General features: G+C 31.0%; 3 protein-coding genes across 5 annotated transcripts; 2 read left to right on the top strand and 1 right to left on the bottom strand.

The window, feature by feature from the left end:
- Positions 1-3,516: 3,516 nt before the first annotated feature.
- LOC100779108 (nucleolin) lies at positions 3,517-7,009 on the top strand. 3 transcript variants are annotated; one of them, XM_026129615.2, is made up of 4 exons: positions 3,734-4,045; positions 4,185-4,333; positions 4,536-4,704; positions 6,401-7,009. In XM_026129615.2, the coding sequence occupies exons 3-4, from the start codon at positions 4,585-4,587 to the stop codon at positions 6,842-6,844; spliced, it is 564 nt and encodes a 187-aa protein (XP_025985400.1). In that variant the 5' UTR covers positions 3,734-4,045; positions 4,185-4,333; positions 4,536-4,584; the 3' UTR covers positions 6,845-7,009. The 3 variants fall into 3 exon arrangements, with proteins under 3 accessions (XP_003531370.1, XP_025985400.1, XP_040874093.1); XM_003531322.5 differs by lacking the exon at positions 4,185-4,333 and having other exon boundaries at positions 3,517-4,045; XM_041018159.1 differs by lacking the exon at positions 4,185-4,333 and having other exon boundaries at positions 3,740-4,045; positions 4,513-4,704.
- Positions 7,010-10,249: 3,240 nt separating this feature from the next.
- LOC100527077 (uncharacterized) lies at positions 10,250-10,932 on the top strand. The gene has a single exon (NM_001364687.1). It carries the CDS (start codon positions 10,375-10,377, stop codon positions 10,591-10,593), a length of 219 nt encoding a protein of 72 aa, NP_001351616.1. The 5' UTR covers positions 10,250-10,374; the 3' UTR covers positions 10,594-10,932.
- Positions 10,933-18,188: 7,256 nt separating this feature from the next.
- Positions 18,189-18,852, bottom strand: LOC102669811 (probable E3 ubiquitin-protein ligase XERICO). Its single transcript, XM_006585232.4, has one exon. The coding sequence runs from the start codon at positions 18,761-18,763 to the stop codon at positions 18,293-18,295; it is 471 nt and encodes a 156-aa protein (XP_006585295.1). The 5' UTR covers positions 18,764-18,852; the 3' UTR covers positions 18,189-18,292.
- Between the last annotated feature and the right edge of the window lie 1,196 nt (positions 18,853-20,048).

The raw sequence follows: 20,048 nt of genomic DNA, 5'->3' as shown, positions 1-20,048 counted from the left end.
CTATTAAAAGATTAAAGTGCTTATTATTACATCTCATTCAAACCTCATCATTTTTTGTTATTTTTTTTCCATTAATTCTTATAATTTTGAATGTGTTTTTAAAAATTCAAAATATCTTTTTAAATCTTATAAATTTATAAAGTCCTTTTAAATCCTTTAAATTTTCATAATATAAATTCATTAAAATTTAAACTATCATAAAAGTCTTATAAAGAAATTTGATAAAGCATAATATTTCTACATGATCTTTAAAATTTATAAGATTTTTTTATGTTAAAATAATCTTTTAAAATCTTAATCCAATAAAATCTTTAATGTTTTTTTCTTCTCTTTCAAATACTCATTCCTTCAACCTTTTTATCATTGGAGTATGATAAAAAGGGAAAAAATGAGCCCCGGCTCGTGGGTAATATAGAAGTCTCCATTGTTATTGTAAAGCTCGTGGAAACTCTTCTACCCAATTTTTTTTTACGTTTCTAGGTTGTAGAATACATGAGTAGAAATTGCATTGAAATTAAACCCAAATTAGGTTGTGAAATACATTAGTTTAGTTGTGCAGTATGGTCTTGAGTTGCTTGTTAGAGAAGGATCCCTCCCCTCACATCTCTCTCAAATCTTCCTCCAAAATGTAACAAAGACTATTCATTGTTAAGTGAAAAAGGAAAAGAAATAGATTCTAAAAACATGAAAATCAATTCCCTTTTCAAAACTGATAAAAAATAGCAATGAACTATAAACAACAAAAAATAGAATAACAATTAAATTAACTGATCCATTTACCCGGACGTTTTAAAAAATACATTTGTTGTATGGTGATATTATGATTTTGCTGTGACAAACACGTACCAAAATCCTGTTTGATGGTACAACTTATATAGTATTAATTTTAGTACAATCTCGGTTTGTAGGACGACGCAGGCACAGCAAAAGGCTTCGAAGGGTTCTAATATTCACGCTGAGTTAGTATGTGGATTGGAGGGGGTGTTAAACAAGGAGGGTTATAACACACACCAAACAAACTCTATCCAATTTTTTAGTGAGATCTGTATGGTTTAAGGGGAAAAAAAGAGGAGGAAATGTAAGATAAGAGATGGAGATAATAATGCTAGGTTTGCCTTAACAATTGCCTTTAACTAATATATTAGTCTAGCATAAACTAGGTAGGTCATAAGATCCTAACAATATCGATGAGGTTCATAAATCCTTTTTTTTTGTGGTAAGGATGTATAATGTTTGAATTTTAAAAATTAGCCAGGTCCATTTCCTAAAAGCCTAGCGGAACTTTTAAGGCCCAACAAGCTGAAAACAACATCTTAACTTTTCACGAAAGAGCCGACATCTCAAATGCTCAATGCTACAATGTACCCCTTTATTTCACAACAATAATTTGTGGTTCTCGTAAAAAAATAATAGTTTCTAGTTGGCTTCACTTCACATAAATCAAAGTGACATATTCAATTTTCGAAATTTCTATAAAGTGACACGAAAAAAATACTGTTCTATTTCTTTCGCTCTCTTTCAATTAGTGATCGTTTTTAACATGCAACCAATTAATGCAAACATAAGTTTAAATCTAAATATGCTTTCGGCGTAAAATATGTTAAAACTATGGACAACCAATTGATGATGCGGTAAATGACAAACAAGACACACTTTTAGTATTTTAAAAAATACCTTTGTTGTTACCATATTAAACAGAAGGAAAGAAGATAGAAGGAACAAAAATAGTTTAAAAAGAATTTGTTCCACAGTTTTAAGCATTTGAAAGAAGAAGAAAAAGAGAAGAATGAAAAGAGTATGGGTCCACACCAAAATGGACTTTGCAAGAGAATGGAGGAAATGGAAGAGCGAAACATTTTTTTGCATATAAAGATGAAATATATATTTGGTTTTCAGGTTAAAAAATTACGTTGAGACAAAAATAATTTTGTTAAAGGAACATGATCGTTTTTAATTTTTCATTTTACTTTTATTCAATTCATTGAAACACGTAATATTTTTAACTTCAATTCATATATGCACAAATTTGTCTCGATTACATTGCTCACTTCTTGTTGACTACTCCACAGACTTGGGCATATCCCTCTTTTAAAAAAAATTAATAATGCATAATTTTTTTTATCAACTAATAATGTACATTGTTTTTTTTTTTTTTTATCTCGATGCAAAATAATAGCATTTTACTCATCAAAACTTCTGTTTTCTTCCTTTTTCGCGTTATAGCTTTGAACGTTTGATAAAAACAATTAAGCGTCATTTTGCTCTTTCAATTTGAATTTAGTTTACGAAATTTGGAAACTAAAAGGAAAAGACGTATATAATTTATATGAACAATTTCTGAATATTTTAGGTTTATAATTCAAATCATGTGCTATAGATATAATTAAGAATCATACATATACTGTACTGATGTTTGAATAAATAATCCTCTGACCACTTCTAATTAGTATCTTTGACAATAGCAAGTGATATTAAATATAAAATGTGATTTATTTATTTCTTATCATACATGCTCTGCTCTCGTAATAAAGTGATTTTTTTTTTAAAGAGAATGAAGTAAGATTGTTTGGTGCATCATTTATTAACATAATCAAAATTAGTTTGATGAGTAAATAATATATGCGTAAATCATTGTTATTTTATCACAAATTATTATGTTTAATAAATTTAAAAGTTATATTTACCAAAAAATTCGTATTAATTAATTGAGTGCACGTGAATAAAACTCTTAACTAATTATCTATTTTTGTGGTCATCCCACATACATCCTTTATTTCTTTGGTCTAATAATCCTTGTTCTTTTCACCACAATGTCAATTTTATATGAACCCAAATAGCACAATCATTACTATTATTTTCTATAAGATATCATTCTTCATTGAATGTGAACCGTTTTTTTAGCTAAATTTTAGATCTTGATTCCCTATATTGTAAGAGATGTGATTGTTTTATTAAATCTTGACGTATTTCCAAAAATATGAAGAGGAAATGATTTCATGTTTGTTATAAGTTTTTTTTTTTTATAAAAAAAATCGCGACTATTATTAATTCTTGTGAATGTTATAATTTTTTTATGGTACTTTCTTGTATTTATGTTTCTACGAAAAGGAGGTGAAAAAGTGATATTCCCATAAGAATGTAAAATTTTATTGTTTAATACACATGTAATTTCTTTTCTTATTTAAACCATTTTGAATTTTAAATCAAATAATTAATATTCTATGTGATACGGTGGATTGGTTTGATGAATAATTAATTATTTTACCCCGAGGAAACATAATAACTTTTTTCTATACACATATAAAAAAACACTTTCAGATTAAAAACATAAAAGAATAAATTTTGTTATCTAATATAATTTATGATATAAACGAACATTATTGAACAATAAATCACCGCTGATAGTAATTATATGAAAACGGCGAGATACTTGGTCCATACACAACGTTAAATATTCCCTTATCCATAAATTTTAATACTATAAAAATCTTGGTGCGTAATGCGTGAGCGTGAGACCCGTTTTAAATTTATCAATATTTAATACACTATATCCTTGATATTTCAGCAACCTCTCCTACTCTCTCTGGTTAGTTAAACCAGGGTTGCGTAAGTAACCATGGTTGGAGAAGATAATCACAGTCATAGTACGATTACACGCGTGTGACATTTCACTCGTGTGCCGAATCCATTCTTCTTCTTATTATTTTTTTAAAACAAGAAGCGGCATTAATGCTTTAAGATTTAAAACTTAACTTGTCCTTACCTGCCTCAACGGGCAGCCCGAAACGCAGCATTTCCCGTGTTGTGACGCTGCCCGAACTGCCCGATTCTTGGCTGAGAAATTACGAGCATTCGGTCTGCAGTACCTGTGTGTTTTCCTTCTGTCTCTCTCTGACCTCTGATATTTCTATATTTTGGTTCTCTGTGTCTCTACGATCAGGATCCAACGGTCCAAAATGTTCGGGGCTTGTGCTGTTTGTTTTCCCAGGTTTTAGAGCTCCAAACCTTCAGATCCACCTCATTCGTCTCCAGATCTTCCTTCCTGGTAAGCTCTCAAACCTTCTTCTTCTTCAATTCTCGCTAATTCCACGTTTTCTCTTTCTACCCTGCTTTCTTTTCGCTACTTTCACCTTTCTTTTCTTTTCTTTCATGATCTAACGTTGTAAATTGCTGCTTCTCCAAAGTTTATCAGCTGAAACTCTTCCTCTCACCACGAGCTCGCTCTCTAGGTTTCACGTTAAAATTTAAAACCAAAATTCTATTTTTCTCTTACGCTTCCCCAATTTAGCTTCAATTTTATGTGAAATCAGCGTCGTGAATTGTGCTTCCCCTGGTAGTTCTCCACCTCCTTTTATTTTTTCATGTTATTTTAAGGAGAAAATTTTTCAATTTTTTTAACAAAATAAGTAGTTATTAATTAGTGACTAGTGTCATAGTTTTTGGTACTTTGGGAAAGAAGATCAGCTACTGTCATGATTTTGCAGAAGATCTAAATATGGTGATATCATTTAGTTTTATTTATTTATTATTTACAGGATAACGTTTTCGGGTTCGAGAAGGCACTTGTGTTGTTTTTCGTACGAAATGGAGACTAAACAGAGTTCGGTGACGGTTACGCTCAGTTACGGCGCGTTGACGTGCGCCGCGGAATTTCTCGCGACTTTGCTAGCTTCTGCTGTCGTCAAAGCCTCGCTTTTGGCCCCGGTGAGTCACTTTCTCTGCCTTCGTCCCTCTAAAACCTAGTTTTTTTTTTTTAAGTCAAAAAAAATATCTGAAGCTCTTTTACTAGCCTCAACCTCGACAAGATCTAATGTTATCTGTATCTTTTGTGAAAGCAATTTGTGTTATCTCTCGAGTTCATGTTTTTATGGTCTATAAGCAATTATGGGAAGTTTTTTATGGTCTTTGTCAATATGCGCCAATTCTACATGCTAATATGCGCATGTTGAGTGAGTCTTGGGACTTTTTTTTGGTGGTAACCTATGCGATGTAACCTTATCCTTGCGCATACTAGGTCCCGGCTTCCGTGCGCCGGTGATTTTTAGCTTTTTGAGTTTGGCGTTTGCTAATGTACGCGCACTTTTTATTTTTCTATTTTCACTTTTTAGCTTTTTATCTTCACAAGGCAAAAGAGAAGAAAATAAACCTTGACAACGTAGAGTTGTTTGTTTCCTCTTGCGGAACTGGGTGGAAGATATGAATTGCGGTTGAGGGATTAGTTTAGTTCCGAATTTTTACCAGGTGGGGCCCGCGTTCAGAATAAAATATCTTTTTGTCGTGTCTGAGGGTATTAAAGTCAAAAGTCAAGGAAGCGGATTCGTATGGGTTATTCGCTTGGATATGCCGTTGAGCGTAAAGCACGCTTCACGAACGCGTGTCGTTTTTGTGTTACTGCTTCCTGGCATCTTGGGTGGGAAAAAAGGTAGAATCTTATACGATGGGACATAATCGTAGCATCCACTGTCTTAACTGTAAACAGTGTCAGCCACTTATGTTTATGTAGCGCCCTGTAATATAATAGTATTATCATAAAAAAATGATTAGGAGGAATATTTAGTACTGTCGTATTTAACATGGATTTTACTAGTATAATTAAGTATATATATATATATGTTATTTAATAGTAGTATTTACATATTACTTTTTTATATGTATAATTAATAATTAATAAGTTATATTATGTTTATTCTTTAATTACAAAAAAAAATCTGTTTGCTTTCAATAGTTTTAAGTACAATTTTTTTATTGATGTATGAAAAGAATGTGCGAACATATTACTGTCTAATTCAGTAATTCGTTATAATCAATAAAGGTTGTTATTAGTATTTTAGTACTTGTACGGTTTAACTGGTAGATAACTGTCTCGTAAAGGGATTTTGTCATTTTTTAAAAATTAAAATAAAGTTAATAAATAATAACGTGTTTTTTTTATTCAGAAATAGTAACTTGTCTAATTATTAGTAATAGATATCAGTACTAATAATGCATATCAATTAATTTTTCAAATTATATTTTCAGTACCAACAGTTTTCCATTCTTGAGGGAAATATTACTTTTGTTAAGGAGTTATCAAACTCATCACTTAGACATTTGAATTGTGAATCTTATTAACAATAATACATAATTTACAACTCAATCTTGACCAAGTTATCAAACTCATCGCTTAGACTTTTGAATGCTGAATCTTATCAACAACAATACATGTTATGAGAAAATTAATTTGCAACTCAATTAATTTGCAACAATCTTGACCGAAGAAATACACCTAATGCACTTTTATGTCTCAATTACTTGTAGTATTACTATTAAGCATTTGTTTCGCATTTCTATGTCTCAATTTGGGTGCTTCTATTATTATTATTGTGTCCTTGGTTCATTTCTCTTAACAAAATGGATGCAGGATCTCTACCGGCTGCTATTGATCAACACGCCTACTGCCAAAGGAGAGAGCAAAATTCAGAGTGAAGACAAGCAACGTGATGCAGAGGGAGAAGATGGTAACGATGATGAAGGCGACGATGACGACGATGGAGATGGTGGATTTGGGGAGGGTGAAGAGGAGTTGTCATCTGAAGATGGAGGTGGATATGGCAACAATTCCAACAACAAGAGCAACTCAAAGAAGGCACCCGAAGGTGGCGCAGGAGGGGCAGAAGAGAATGGGGAAGAGGATGAAGATGAAGATGGTGATGATCAAGATGACGACGATGAGGATGACGATGATGATGACGAAGAGGACGAGGCAGGTGAAGAAGAGGATGAAGATGGTGCTGAGGATGAGGAGAATGAAGAGGACGAGGAAGATGAGGAAGCATTGCAGCCCCCAAAGAAAAGAAAGAAGTGAATTTAGTTTAGTAAAGCCTCCTCTTTGTATTGTTGTGTACGAATTTGGCTTCTAACTTCCATGTTTTTACTTTTTTGGGTACTAAACTTCCATGTTCTTATTTAGTTTATAAGGAGGCTTATGTAGGACATGTTTTAATTGATATCTATGTTTACCATTGCGTAATTAGAATGCTACATTATTGAGCAGGCAATGCTAGATTTAAGAGAGGAAAAACTATGATCTTAGTTTTGACTTAAGCCTACTCCCTCTCCCTTGATTGACTCTATTGATAGTATGTCTAGAATGCAAGCATCCTTTATCTCTAGCTATTGGTGGTACTTGCTATTCTTGAAATTTCTAGCTTAACAAGACGTGGCTTGGGCCTTTGGGGCCATGCAAGATCCATTTTTATGGGCTTGCGGAGAGCTTTGTTTAGCAGACACTAGTGGGGTTATTCGGACCTGACTGCTAACTCTTCTAATTGCTTTTCTATCCCTATATATGAATAATTTAGATGTCCTTTTATAGGCGCAGTTAACTTAAGTTTTACGCAACCTCGCACTAAGCATGGCTGTCGCGCTGAGTGAGTGAGGCAATGGTCACGCGCTTGGCGTGTGACTCGCACTAAGTGCGTCTTCATCAATCAGGTTTCTCCTTGTGACTTCTTTGCGCTGAGCGAAAGTCTTCAACTTCTTTTCCATGCTTTCTTCTGTATGATGCTAAAATTCTAATTATTCACACAGAAAAGAGCAATAAAAGAGGAGAAATTTAACAATTTTTATATGACTTAATCATAAAATATACCTATGCACAATCGTATGTATGTCAAGTGAGCATTGTGTAACAACTATGAGATTTTTAAGTGATGAATTTGATTGCTAGAGGGTGACAACTTTGACACAAGGCTGTTTTTGGTGGTCTGTGTTCTTTTTGTTCAGCTGATTCATGTTAAGTTATCGTTTGTTTATCAAATGAAGTAACGGGTAGGAGTCTAAAGATGTTGAACAGAGAGTTATAGGAAAATAGTTTTGATGCTTCTTCTTCTGTTATTTCCTCGTCCTCTCTCTGTATCTTCCCTCCATCTAGGATAAAAAGGTTCATGGGTTTACTTCCTTTATTTTAGGTAGTTTATTTTCACAAATTTAGTTTACTCTTGTTATTGTAAGAAGTGAAAACTATAAATCTGGACTATAAGGTTATATTTGAATGATCAAGATTAAAAGATGGACGCATGACTTTTTTAAGTGGTCATGTGATTATTAACTAACTTTTAATCTTACCGTGTATGTTTGTATGATTTGGATTTATAATTCTGATTTTAAATAATAATTGAAGAGTTCTCACTTGATACGCCTTCTACGCACTCACACACATGCAAGCATATCGATGACAATCTATAGGTATATAATATACGAGCTTGCTTCCTGAATTTTATTACTAAAATGTCTATGTGAAGAATGTTTGTCTTTCCAGTGCTTGACCCAATAATAAATGTAAATTACTCAATGTTCTTGCAGGAAGGGTTTGCATTTGCTCACTGCACTACTTGCAAGGCTCCATACCATTTGAGTGTTCATAGTGCTTATAGACAATGGCGTACTTTCAAACTTCGGTTTTTTGTAACCAGAGACATTTTGTTTATATTTCTGGTTGTTCAGCATGTAGGTGAATTGTTCCGATTCTCCTAGCCATGTAGATGCTTATTCGTATATAATTAATGAATTCCATTAATGTTCTAATTCTACATGGCAACACCTTATTTCTTTTTTCTGCATGTCATTGCTTCACTTGCTTATTTGGTTTATCGAATAGATGGTTACGAGCAGTATTGGCTTCGTCTTGTTGGGGGTTTTGGTAGCGAGCTGAGCTTTTACTATATATGTGGTAAATTGCTATGGACTTGAGCAGTAGTCATCAAAATGCAGCGTCATTATCACATACTTGCGAAAAGGATGCTAACAAAGGTGCCCGTGCCTTACTTCATTGTCTTCTGCACATTTGTTTAAATAAGAAATAATGAAAATTTGTTTTTACAATTTCTTATATACACTTTTAAAAATAGAAAATGAAATAAAGATGATATTTTGATAATTAAAAAATAAAAACAAAAATAACTTTTTTTCTTAAATCAAACAAATATTTTTCTTTGCCGTCTGTCTTCGTTCTACTCACCAATCATAGGCCCTACCACTCCTTGCTTCTCAAGCTATTGCTCGTAGGTGTTGGTGACATGTCTTCTGTGGCAATTGCCCCGTCAGTTTGAGAAAGTTAAAGATCTAGGTCTGTTTAAATAATCTTTTTCATAAACACACTTTAAAAAAGAAATCAAAAGGAAAAAAAATGAAAGAGGAATACCAAAAAGAAAAAAAAAAAAAACTGTGACGAAGGCGTTGATCAATTGATTTGATTTAACGAGTTTACGATACTCTTTTACAAAAAAAATTGTGCTCAAATTATCTAACATTCTTTTTCTCTTTTCTCTTTTCTAAATTGTAAATGTTCAAGGAATATTAAACATATTACTATTAATAAATTGAATAATCAGATCTAAAATGGGATGTTGACCCAGAGGGAATCAATATCGTTAATTAATGATTATATTTACTTATCATGTCACAATAGAATTGAATAGCCGCAACTTTCTGACATTGTTGCAGGTGATCCTGAGCTAGACAAGGGAAAAGAGAAAAGGCTAATAAATCATTTTTCTTTTTCGCTCAATTTTCACAACAATAATCCTTCAAAGAAAAGCAATAGGTACATAATACTAACATCTTGTTAACAAGTATTTTAAGGAATTTGTCAAAATTTTAAAAATATTTAATAGAAGAATACAAGATGGAGTACATTAACAATTTAAAAAGTTATATACTTTATTTAATACTATATGTTATATTCAATTAAAGTCTTAGTAAGTGTAACAAGAAAGTGAGAAGAGTAGTTGTAATATGCTGTAAGATTTTATTAATATAGAATTAGAAGTAACTTTTGTGAATTACCAAACTTGAAGTCTTGAATGGATGAAGTCATGAAGGAAAAGAAAGGACAGAAGGGACCAATAAGGTGCGCTATTGGCGTCTGAAAATAGAAATTGATCGGAAAGAGACTTGGGCATGTAACATGTGCATGCTGGATACCATGAACTGAGAGATAAAGTGACCACGTTCTGTGTCTATTCTCTATGCACATACATACACCGTTACATTACATGGCCCCTACCCCACTTTTCATCATATTCCAGATTCAATGGGCGCCCCACTAACCTAAATAAAAATACCATCAATCCTCAAAACAAGGCATAATAATATAGAAACAAGGTGCCCCACCCACAAAAAGTGTATTGAGAAAACAGACAAACCAAACCCACCGGCTACAAGCAACAACTACAACTTCACAATTAGGCTTCACTTCACCCTCGATCTTATCCAAAAACCTGTTGACACTTCCTATAAATTGCTTTTGTCAAGCATAGAGCAAAACAACCTTTTAGGCACAACTTATCACACAACTCGGTTTCATATTGCATAGTGAGAGAGTTACGTACGAGGATGTCTGACATTGCTATGCTGGTGGCTGAGGAGTACGAGAGGAGGGTCAAGAGTTTAAGAAAGTCCGGTGGTGGAACTGGAGCCGGGGAATTTGACATGGTTTCTTGTGTTTCGGTGATAGTGTCGAGGCTCAAGGAAAAGAAACAACTTCTGCAATGGGTTTTGGAGCCCAAGACTCAAGTCGCTATGGCTGCTTCCAACAGCTTCTTCTCTGCTTAAACAATTCATTCATTCATCAACTCCTCTGGACTCTGGTGTGGTTGGTGTCATTCATTGTTGCAACGAATTGTTATCTAGTTTCCATCTTCTATTTTTCATGAAATATTGTACATAGCTATGTTTTGGATTCAAATCAAAGGCAAAGCAATTTGTGTTTAGAGAGTTTTTACCTTTTCCGACAACAATATTTATGCCCCCTTCCCCTCCGGTTTCTCTGTTTTGATAATGAGAGATATTTATTGGAAAACCTTATAAAAGAGTCTTTTCTCTCATTTTTAGCAAAACCTCTTATCCCAATTACATTATTTTAATGCACAATCTTTGAATTCAAAGTCTTATTTAAGAAATCGAATTCAGTTCCATTCTAACGAACCTAATAAGAAAACGAATTATGTTTGTATTTTATTTTTATAAATAAATATAATTAAAAGTACGCCTTATTTTTATTTATTTATACTTGATTTTGCATACTTTAAGATTTGCAGGATGTGTTGTTTTCATTTCGGTGGGCGCCCCTCGTTCCAATAACCAATATCATATATTCATACGGGCTATGTTTTTTTCTCTCCCAAGTATCTAAATTATTATGCACACAAAAGAGAAAAAAAGAAAAAAAAAAACGCATCATCTTGGTTTCCTACCCCAGGTAGCCTATCTGAGGAGATTGGAACGTAACTTGCAAAGAAGGAAGCCTAATGATAAGTGAAGGCGGTGTTGGCAACTAAATTCAGCAAGTCTAATGTGGACATGAAAGAAAAGTGTAGAAGAGTAACATCAAAATTTTCAACATAATTTTTTTTTAATGTGGGTAACAAACATATGATGTAATCTACTAAAATATCTCTCTTATTAAAGTGGGATGGAATATAAAATATCTCTAATGGTTAAAAAGATTTTTTAAAATGTCTTATTAATGGACTGATGGTGGATTATAACTCACTCAAAAGAAAAATACAAGAATTTGCCCTATATTTTGTTGTGATTGATTTGTCCTACTCTTTACAATTTTCTGTATGAATGATGGATGTAGTTTCTTCCACGTCGAGTAATGGATGGATAACAGTAATGATAAACTTGTGATTCCTTCTGAATTGAATAACAATAAATGATAAACTTGTAATTTCTCTGGGCTCGTCAAGTTATCGTAACGGAAAATACTCTTTGGTACGAAGTACGAACACTATCGTAACTTCCATGCAGTAAATTTTTATTTTTTTTTAATAATACTCCAAATTATAAACTTCCACGCAGTATGACGTCTCCATTAATCACAGAGGAAAGGAGTAAAGTCGTGTAAAGTGAAGAAAATATAAAATGAAAAAACAAGTGTCTATCTATCATTAATTTAAATTAATATATTTTATAAATTTAATTTATTGAAATTTGTAGAAGATAAATCTTCATTTTCTTGGTTATTCAATTCTTCACCTTAAATAAAGTAGTCAAATCGAAATATTATTTTGTACCATGAACCACACTGTCTGAATGGGGTAAAACTTCCTGCCCTTACACTATTGTTTCATGCACTTACATTATGAAAAGCCCACTCTAGAATATAATTTGTATTTTGGAATTGACTTTTCATAATATTAATAATACAATGAAAAGTGCAGGAAACAATAGTGGGAGTGCTGGAAGCAACAGTCCTGAATGGGTTGTCAAGGCTTGATGAATTGGACAAGAGAGAAGCTTGGAAATGCATAACGCGAGGTTCCCAAATTTGGCCCAGCTTGCACTGCGTCGTGTCTCTCGGACAACCGCGAGCCTTATTCTCATTCTTAGGCCCATGGTTTAGCATGTTTTGTTTCGGCCCATGATTTCCCACCTCTTTCTTTATCTTCTCACCCCCGGTATTTTTTGTGTGAAATTCCCCTTACCACTTACTACATTCTTTAGGCACCCCTCAACCCCACCTTCAAAAATTGATTCTGAGAGGGTGGGTAGGTGCCCTAGCCCCCTTGCGTGTGTGTATATATACTTTTAAGTTAATTAGTATATAATTATGTAAAATTATTTGTGTATATTGCTATTATAATAATGATGATTAAGGTTAATTAGTGTAAAATTGATAAAATTAATCGTGTTTGTTATTATTATGATATTGGTTAAGGTTATTATCATTTAAAATAAAAATTAGTTTTAATTTTGTGTGTTTAATATTTTTAATAATAATAATTTATTAGAATTAGACATTTAAAAATAAAAATTCAAAGCCCCCTCTTTTAATATATCTTTGGATTTGCCCTTTCCCACCTTCTCATTTTCTTCAAAGTTCAAACGTCTTCTCACTTTTTCTTCTTCGAGCATTGTTCTTTCTTATTTTCCATTGACTTCCCTCCACGTGAATTTTTGCACCTTCGTTGCTTCTTCTCTGAAGGTGTTTTTTTCTTTGGGAAGTAGATCTGACAAAACTATTTTTTGTTATGCCAATATATACAAGGAAAATTTATTTTCATCAAAGATATTTTTTGTAAAAAAAAAAAAGAAGGTCTAATGGGAAAATCAAATAGAGGTATGGGAATATTTTTGGAGGATTCAAATCCGCAATCTTTTCTTTCTTTCTTCTCCTTTCACCTTTTCCCAATCACAGTTGATCAAACTTATATCTGTTAGAAGTATGAGAATATAACATGCCTTTGTTTCACACATAAAAAAAAAAAAATAAAGACACAAAAACCCAAGATGTGGGATGACAAATAAAAAACAAAACAAGACATAGTTATATTATAAAATACAATTTTAATTTTTTTAGAACATTTTTTTTTATGAAGTTCAAAGTTTAGTTTTAGTCGGACGACAATTTTTTATTATTATTAGCAAATCGGACGACAAATATAATTTATGACCATATATAAATAAAAATAAATATTTTTTTTTAATTTAATACAAATTGACAGTTCGGTGGTATGCTATAATTTATTTATTTAATTTTTTGAAAATAACTGTATGGGAACGTACAAATTTTCCGTTTGTGGCTGGACACTTTAATTAAAGGGATGGGCAAGCAGTTAATTTTCCGAAGGGAGGGTTCAGAATTCAGTTCATAACATGCCCATACTTACTCAGCTAGAAACACAACGGAAAAGATGACCACCAAATGCTGCATGCATTTAATGATTTGCCGCAAAAGTGCTTAATTATAATAAAACCTTGCATGGAATATAAGCATTAATATTGAACTGTCTCTTTCAACCAAGAAAAGCCATAGTGATATGAATTGTGGGAAAACATTGTCACTTGGTAATCAATGATTTTGTGGAATTATATAATATCCCATGCATGCATTATTATCTCGACTGAACATTTTAACGATAATTTACTTTTTGGTCGTTCTTCAACCAACGCCTAATGGGGCTAATAATAATAGGGAACCGACAGACAGAGTTTGTAAATAAACAATTATATATAAAGATCGATCATAGTTTGCTAGCAATTTAGCTCACCACCTCCCCTCAAACTTTCTTGTGAAAAATTTCCATTCATAAGTCGAGAGGAACCAAGAGCAGACAAGAAATTATTAATTACATGATTCAGATCTATAAATTCTGACCAATGTTTACGTGTTAAATAATACTATATATTTTTAATTTGTAAAAAATTTAATAATATATCATCATCACATGGACATTGGTTGAGATCAGATGATCTCAGACTATGATATATATTTTACATAAAAGACATTTGAACTGCACTTTTGCAAGATAAGCAATAACCATTAATTAGTTAATTTAGTAGTTAAAATCTTTCTATAAAATATAGTAGTTAACTTCATAATTATTTTTTATGTATATTTGTAAACTCTAAAAGAAATTAATAGTAATTTCCAAATCAACATATTTCCCTAACACGTACACTTTATTAGAGAGTCTGTTTGTTAAGATCTATATCGTTTAAAAGAAAAGAAAGAAAGAAAAATGTTGGTGGTCCAGGCAATTTGAAGGTCTGTAAAAGCAATACAAGTGTCGCATTGCCCCCATTTAAAGTTGAGTTTATAATTGTATGCAGCTATGCATGCCCTTGGTCCTACTATATTCAATTTGCTCAGCTACCACTGCTTCTCGTGGCAGATTTATGATCTTGAAGGATAATTCAATATAAAAGTTCATGATAACTGGCTATCATAAAATGAAAATAAATGCATGCATAAATGTTAGTGTTAAAAATGTAAAAGAGTTTAATATAAATAAAAAAGAGCACCGATACATAATTAAACTTTATTTTAAACGCCTCAATACGTTGTTGATGTATTTTTTTCATTTTTTTAATCTCTTTTTCTGTTACATTATAAATTTTATCTTACTTATATTTTTATCTTTTATTTCCCTCTCTTTTAATCTATCAATATTAGTTTGTTAGTGAAAAAAATTTAAGCCCATCACACCTTTTCTATTTCTTTTTTCTTCACCACCAAACTTACCTTATAATTAGTTTCATTAATTTGTAGTATTTCGTATAAGTTAATTCAATTGGACTTCATAATGCTTTTAGGATAGCTCCTAAATTATTTCACCATCTTAAAATTTTATTTAACCAAATTTGGCCCTTGACTTTATTAATTTAATATATCTTGTAGCATTATTTTCTGGTGTGTATTAGGTTTTAATATATTTTTAATCCTTATAAAATAACATATTTCTCATATACTCTATAAAATTTTACAAACACTTTTAATTTTTACAATTTCCCCCCCTTTTTTACAACACAACTTCCCAGTTAACAACATAACCCCCGATGTTATATTAAAAAAAATTGAATACTTTAGTCTCTATAAAATTATTATTTTAGTCCCTAAAAATATATAGACAAGAAAATTTTTCAAAGACTAAAATAAATAAAAATTTACAATTTTATAGGGACTAAAAGTGCTCACAAGAAACTCAAAAAAATAATGTGCTCGCAATTTTTCAAATGACTAGGACAATATTGCTAATGGAAAAAATGTAAGGACTAAACGTGTTTGTAAGATTTTATAGGAACTAAAATAAAATAAAAAATGTTTTTAAAAATTGAGTGTAAAAAAGTTTTAAAATGGTATTTAAAAGTAAATTAAGTAAATTAAAAAATATTTTTGTAATAATTTTCAGTTTCCAAAATTTTAAAATAAACTGAATTGGTTTATTTTATATGGGGCTTAATAGTAATACCTTGGCTTCTCTACCAATAGAGATGCACTATCAGTATTATCACAATGTTTTTTTTGTCCTTTTGTGTGAGCTTAAAGTGATCACTTTGTCGATCCTATTGGGCAATTGTCTTTTACGTTCAATGAAAATGCATTAGTGTTGACATTCGTTGCAAAATTGTTGTCTGATCAACGCTAAAATAGCCACTGGCATCAGGTTTTGATAATTATAGTAGACTTAGTTGACATTAATATTTGCTTTTCTGGTAGTTAATTTATATATGCACACACATATGTAAATGAGTTTTTTTTTTATAGTTGTTAATTTTTTTTACTGAATTTTTATAATTGTTAATGTCAAGCATGTAAATTTTAGGTTTAATTCATTTAAATAATTGAACTCAACTTTAAATTTAAATTTATTTAATTAAATTAAGTTTGATGAAATATTTAACCAATCAAATCTAAATAATTTAAAAAAAGATAATTTCATTTATATTGGTATTCTTAATCATGAAGGGATTCCACTAAAATTTTCAGAATCTAGTATTATAAATGGCTGAAATAGAATTTTAGTGTCTTATCTATATTTTAGGTTTCACCTTAATTTCTTAAGTTTAAAAATGTTTAATTTTTCCCTTTAAAATTTATTTGTTAAACCAAATTAATCACTCCTTAGTTTCTTACACTAATAATTAATTTGCAACATGTGATAAACGATGAAATATGTCACGTTAGTCAAAATTAATATTATTAGAGTATAAAATTGGTGAAAAAACTAATTTATTTTAATAGAGACACAATAAAAAATTTAGTGAAACTTTTGAAACTTAAAAGAAAAAAATTAAAACTTAAATATAAATATAAAAAATTCTAGCTATTTTAACCTTGTATTTTTAATAATCATCCTGATGTTTTTTGTACCTACTATGTATATAAGCTAGACGAGATGTTGTCATTTGCGTATGCGTAATGAGAGAGTGAAGAAGAGATAAACTCCAATGGAATTTATCTTAAATTGGCGTCGCCCATTTTCTAAATTCAAATCACAAGTCTAATCTATTTATTTAATACAATTATTTAATGCTTGACTTGATTTTTTTAAAATCAAATATAATTCAAAAGGTTTACTTTTAGTTTTTTGAAGTCAAACTTAGCTTCAAATAGGTGAGTAGACTTAACTTTAAATAGGTTATTTAGCCTCATCTATTAAACAGATTAATAAGTACATAACCTCTTAAAGCAAGTTAGTTGTAAAAGTTCCTATAATTTTTTTATTTAACGTAAAAAGTTATCTAAAACTATTTAAATTCAAAATTAATTCTAAACTTATAATTCTTTGATATGAAACTAAACACGCAGACATTTATATAAAATCATATTAACAGACATTTCACATTATCTAATACGAATCCAAACACTGAGACATAAAATTTTCTTGTTGGCCACCATATAAAATTCAAAAAAAGAGTGGAGCTAGCTCCATGATGCAAAGTTTGAATTTGCACTTGCAGAATGCCACATATGTGTACCAAGCTATCCTAGTGTACGCATAACCGTATTAACTATACAGGTGAAATAGTAGCAACACAAAGAGAAGGAATACAAGTGTGGTTCTGCGTGGAAAATTAGGAGATAATGATAAGCTATTATGCATCAAAAGTAACACTGACAAGTCAACAATTCGAACACTACCACTCTAATTCTATAACTATTTTTTGTCTGAGTTGGGGGGAAGCTATACTCAATCAACTCTCTCAAAATTGTGCGGAACTGTTTGTTTCTCCTTAATTATGCAAAAAATTGTAGATCACTAGGTATATGTAAACCTGGGAGGTTAAAAGTTAAAATGAGTAGAGACAGCTAATTCCTGTGCTCTTGCATGTGACTAGCTCTGCCTTGTGGGGACTTAAAAGGTTGCTCTGTCTGACCTCTGAGATTGTCGCAACCAATAATATGAGGATGCATGAACAAATCATTTAACCTTTTCACCTAACCACTTATTATTGTATTAAGGATAAGGAGGGTCTTCGTAGAATTTCAATCTCTATCTACAGGTACTACTATTTGTACAGTTGTAGTTGAACAAGTCACCTCTTTGAGATGCATTGGGTTTTACTACATGGCAATATGTTGATGTACATGACTCTATAGGATTGATTGAATGGAACAAGATAAAGTTTCGTTATTAAGTTCGAGTCCTTATTCCTTTCTTTGGAATAAGGTAAATATAAAATTCTTTGGTAAATATTTTTTTAGGCTGAAAGCTTTCGCTTTTCCTGTCTTGAACTGAGACATTGTTGATTATGTCTCTCCTTAAATTTTTGGTAAAAGAAAAAAAAATTCTGCTGAAATACATCTCTACTTTGGGATATTTCGATGTGGACTCCGAAGCATCAAACTAAAAACGTTTCCAAATTTGACCAAACCGAAATTCAAAGAGTAAGAAACAAGGTATTATGCAGCATATATAGCAGGGAAAGTAGTTAGAATCTTTCTTTTACTATATATAACCTTGAATCTGAAAGACTAATATAGATACAAAAATATAAGGATACATCAGTATATGGAACTAGATCAGAGATATCTGTGCAAAGTGCTACCACCCCTTAATGCAGATAACAAAAAGATAAGTTGGTCATCATTCCCATCATATTCTGCCTGATTTTGAAGCAAGTTGTGGTTGGCCACAACATCATCTGGGAGCACCTTGTTCCTGCAAAGTGGACAAGTAGCACAGTATTGCTGCAACCACTGGTCCAAACAATCCTTGTGAAATGTGTGTCTGCAATTGAGATTCCTCACTTTCTCCCCTTCTTGGAATTCAGATAAGCACACCCTGCAATCTATGTTCTCTGCCTTCAATCTTCTAGTGAACTGAATTGTGGGGTTCTTCTCTTCAATGAAATTGAGGTATTGGGCGGTTGAAATTGGACGTGTATCTGACTTAAGGTACTGAATGATGAGGATAAGTTCTATGAGCATGTAGGTTAATAGAACTATTGTTTTGGCATAAAGCTGATACAAGAACTCACACACAGAGGTCATGGCTTGGCTTCTAGTTCTTGCTAAATGCTAAATGAATTCTTCAATGCACGCACGCACGACAATTTTTCTTTTTCTTTTTCTTTGTGAAACAATGAATGCACACAGGCGCGCAATTATTTCATTTATAACTTATAAATAGGGCCATATCGTCTAGTTTTTTTGAACTTACCGATCACATGTATTCTTTATGAAATAGAGATATCTTAGATAAGCTTACAGTTTGCAGAAGAAAATAAGAGAAAAAAAAACTCTCTAATAACTAAAATGCAAAGTAAAATTTTTTCATTAATTTTTCCAAAAGCTAATTTTAACTTTTTAACAATTTTTTTAGCTTATGAGAAAAAATCATTTTTTATTTTATTTTTTGTTCTACAAGTGTTTTGGATGAAATTCATCCAAAGTGTCTTACTTGTTCAAATTGAGTAGGATTATCATGGATAATTAATCTCTTTCCATATATTTAATACAACTAATTATGACTTGTATTTGAGATTATTGATTAAGTTAAAACAATTTATTTCAATTGATCCATATGTTTGATGGTGTTTGATTTATTTTTTGTTGAAATGTTTTCACCTTTAAAATTATAAAATTAGATAAAACTTGTATGCAAATCATAAGATGCTTTTGGTATTATTTAAGTTTTGTTCTATAAAATATTGCCTTACTTTTATTATATTTTTTGTTTTGAAAAATATATAAAGAAAATAATAAGTTTTTTAAAGGTAAAAAAATAATAAGATTTTGGCAAACATGAATTATCAGTATAAGAAGTTAACTAAATAAAATTATTTTTAAGAGTGTAAAAAAGAGTGTAAATTTTAAATTAAATATTATAAAAATTAATAAATTTATTATATATATTGATTTTTTTATTGAATGATAATATAAAAATTATTTTAAATAATATAGTGGATTTATTATTTATTCGTAACAAAAATATTTTTAAAATTATCATTTTTTATTCACAATTTATTTTATGAATGATTAAAATTAAAATAATATTTGTATATGGCGGAATATTAACTAAAAAATAATTTTTTCCCGTTCTCTATAAAAGGAAAGTATAGATAAGATATTGTACGTACTTGTGTCTTTATTAGTAGCTTTTTTTTTTTTCTGTTAGTTGTGACTAACTTGGTCCCATGTCATCCCATGTAGGGAAGTGGACAACTACTACTGTTTCCGACGGGCGTAGCTACATTTCTGCAAACATTTATTTGTGTAATTATTATTATTAATTGAAATTAGGAAAGAACTTCCAGGTTATGTAATTATAGTTTGT

Source organism: Glycine max, chromosome 8 (assembly GCF_000004515.6).
Source record: "Glycine max cultivar Williams 82 chromosome 8, Glycine_max_v4.0, whole genome shotgun sequence".
Classification (NCBI taxonomy): domain Eukaryota; kingdom Viridiplantae; phylum Streptophyta; class Magnoliopsida; order Fabales; family Fabaceae; genus Glycine; species Glycine max.
Note: the sequence above shows the minus strand (reverse complement) of the source record. Positions and strands in the feature narration are given on the sequence as shown.

Coding starts and splice junctions, on each gene's coding strand:
- LOC100779108 (XM_003531322.5), top strand. CDS start 4,585: ATGGAGACTAAACAGAGTTCGGTGACGGTTACGCTCAGTTACGGCGCG. Junction 4,705..6,400: donor AAGCCTCGCTTTTGGCCCCG/GTGAGTCACTTT, acceptor AAATGGATGCAG/GATCTCTACCGGCTGCTATT.
- LOC100527077 (NM_001364687.1), top strand. CDS start 10,375: ATGTCTGACATTGCTATGCTGGTGGCTGAGGAGTACGAGAGGAGGGTC.
- LOC102669811 (XM_006585232.4), bottom strand. CDS start 18,763: ATGACCTCTGTGTGTGAGTTCTTGTATCAGCTTTATGCCAAAACAATA.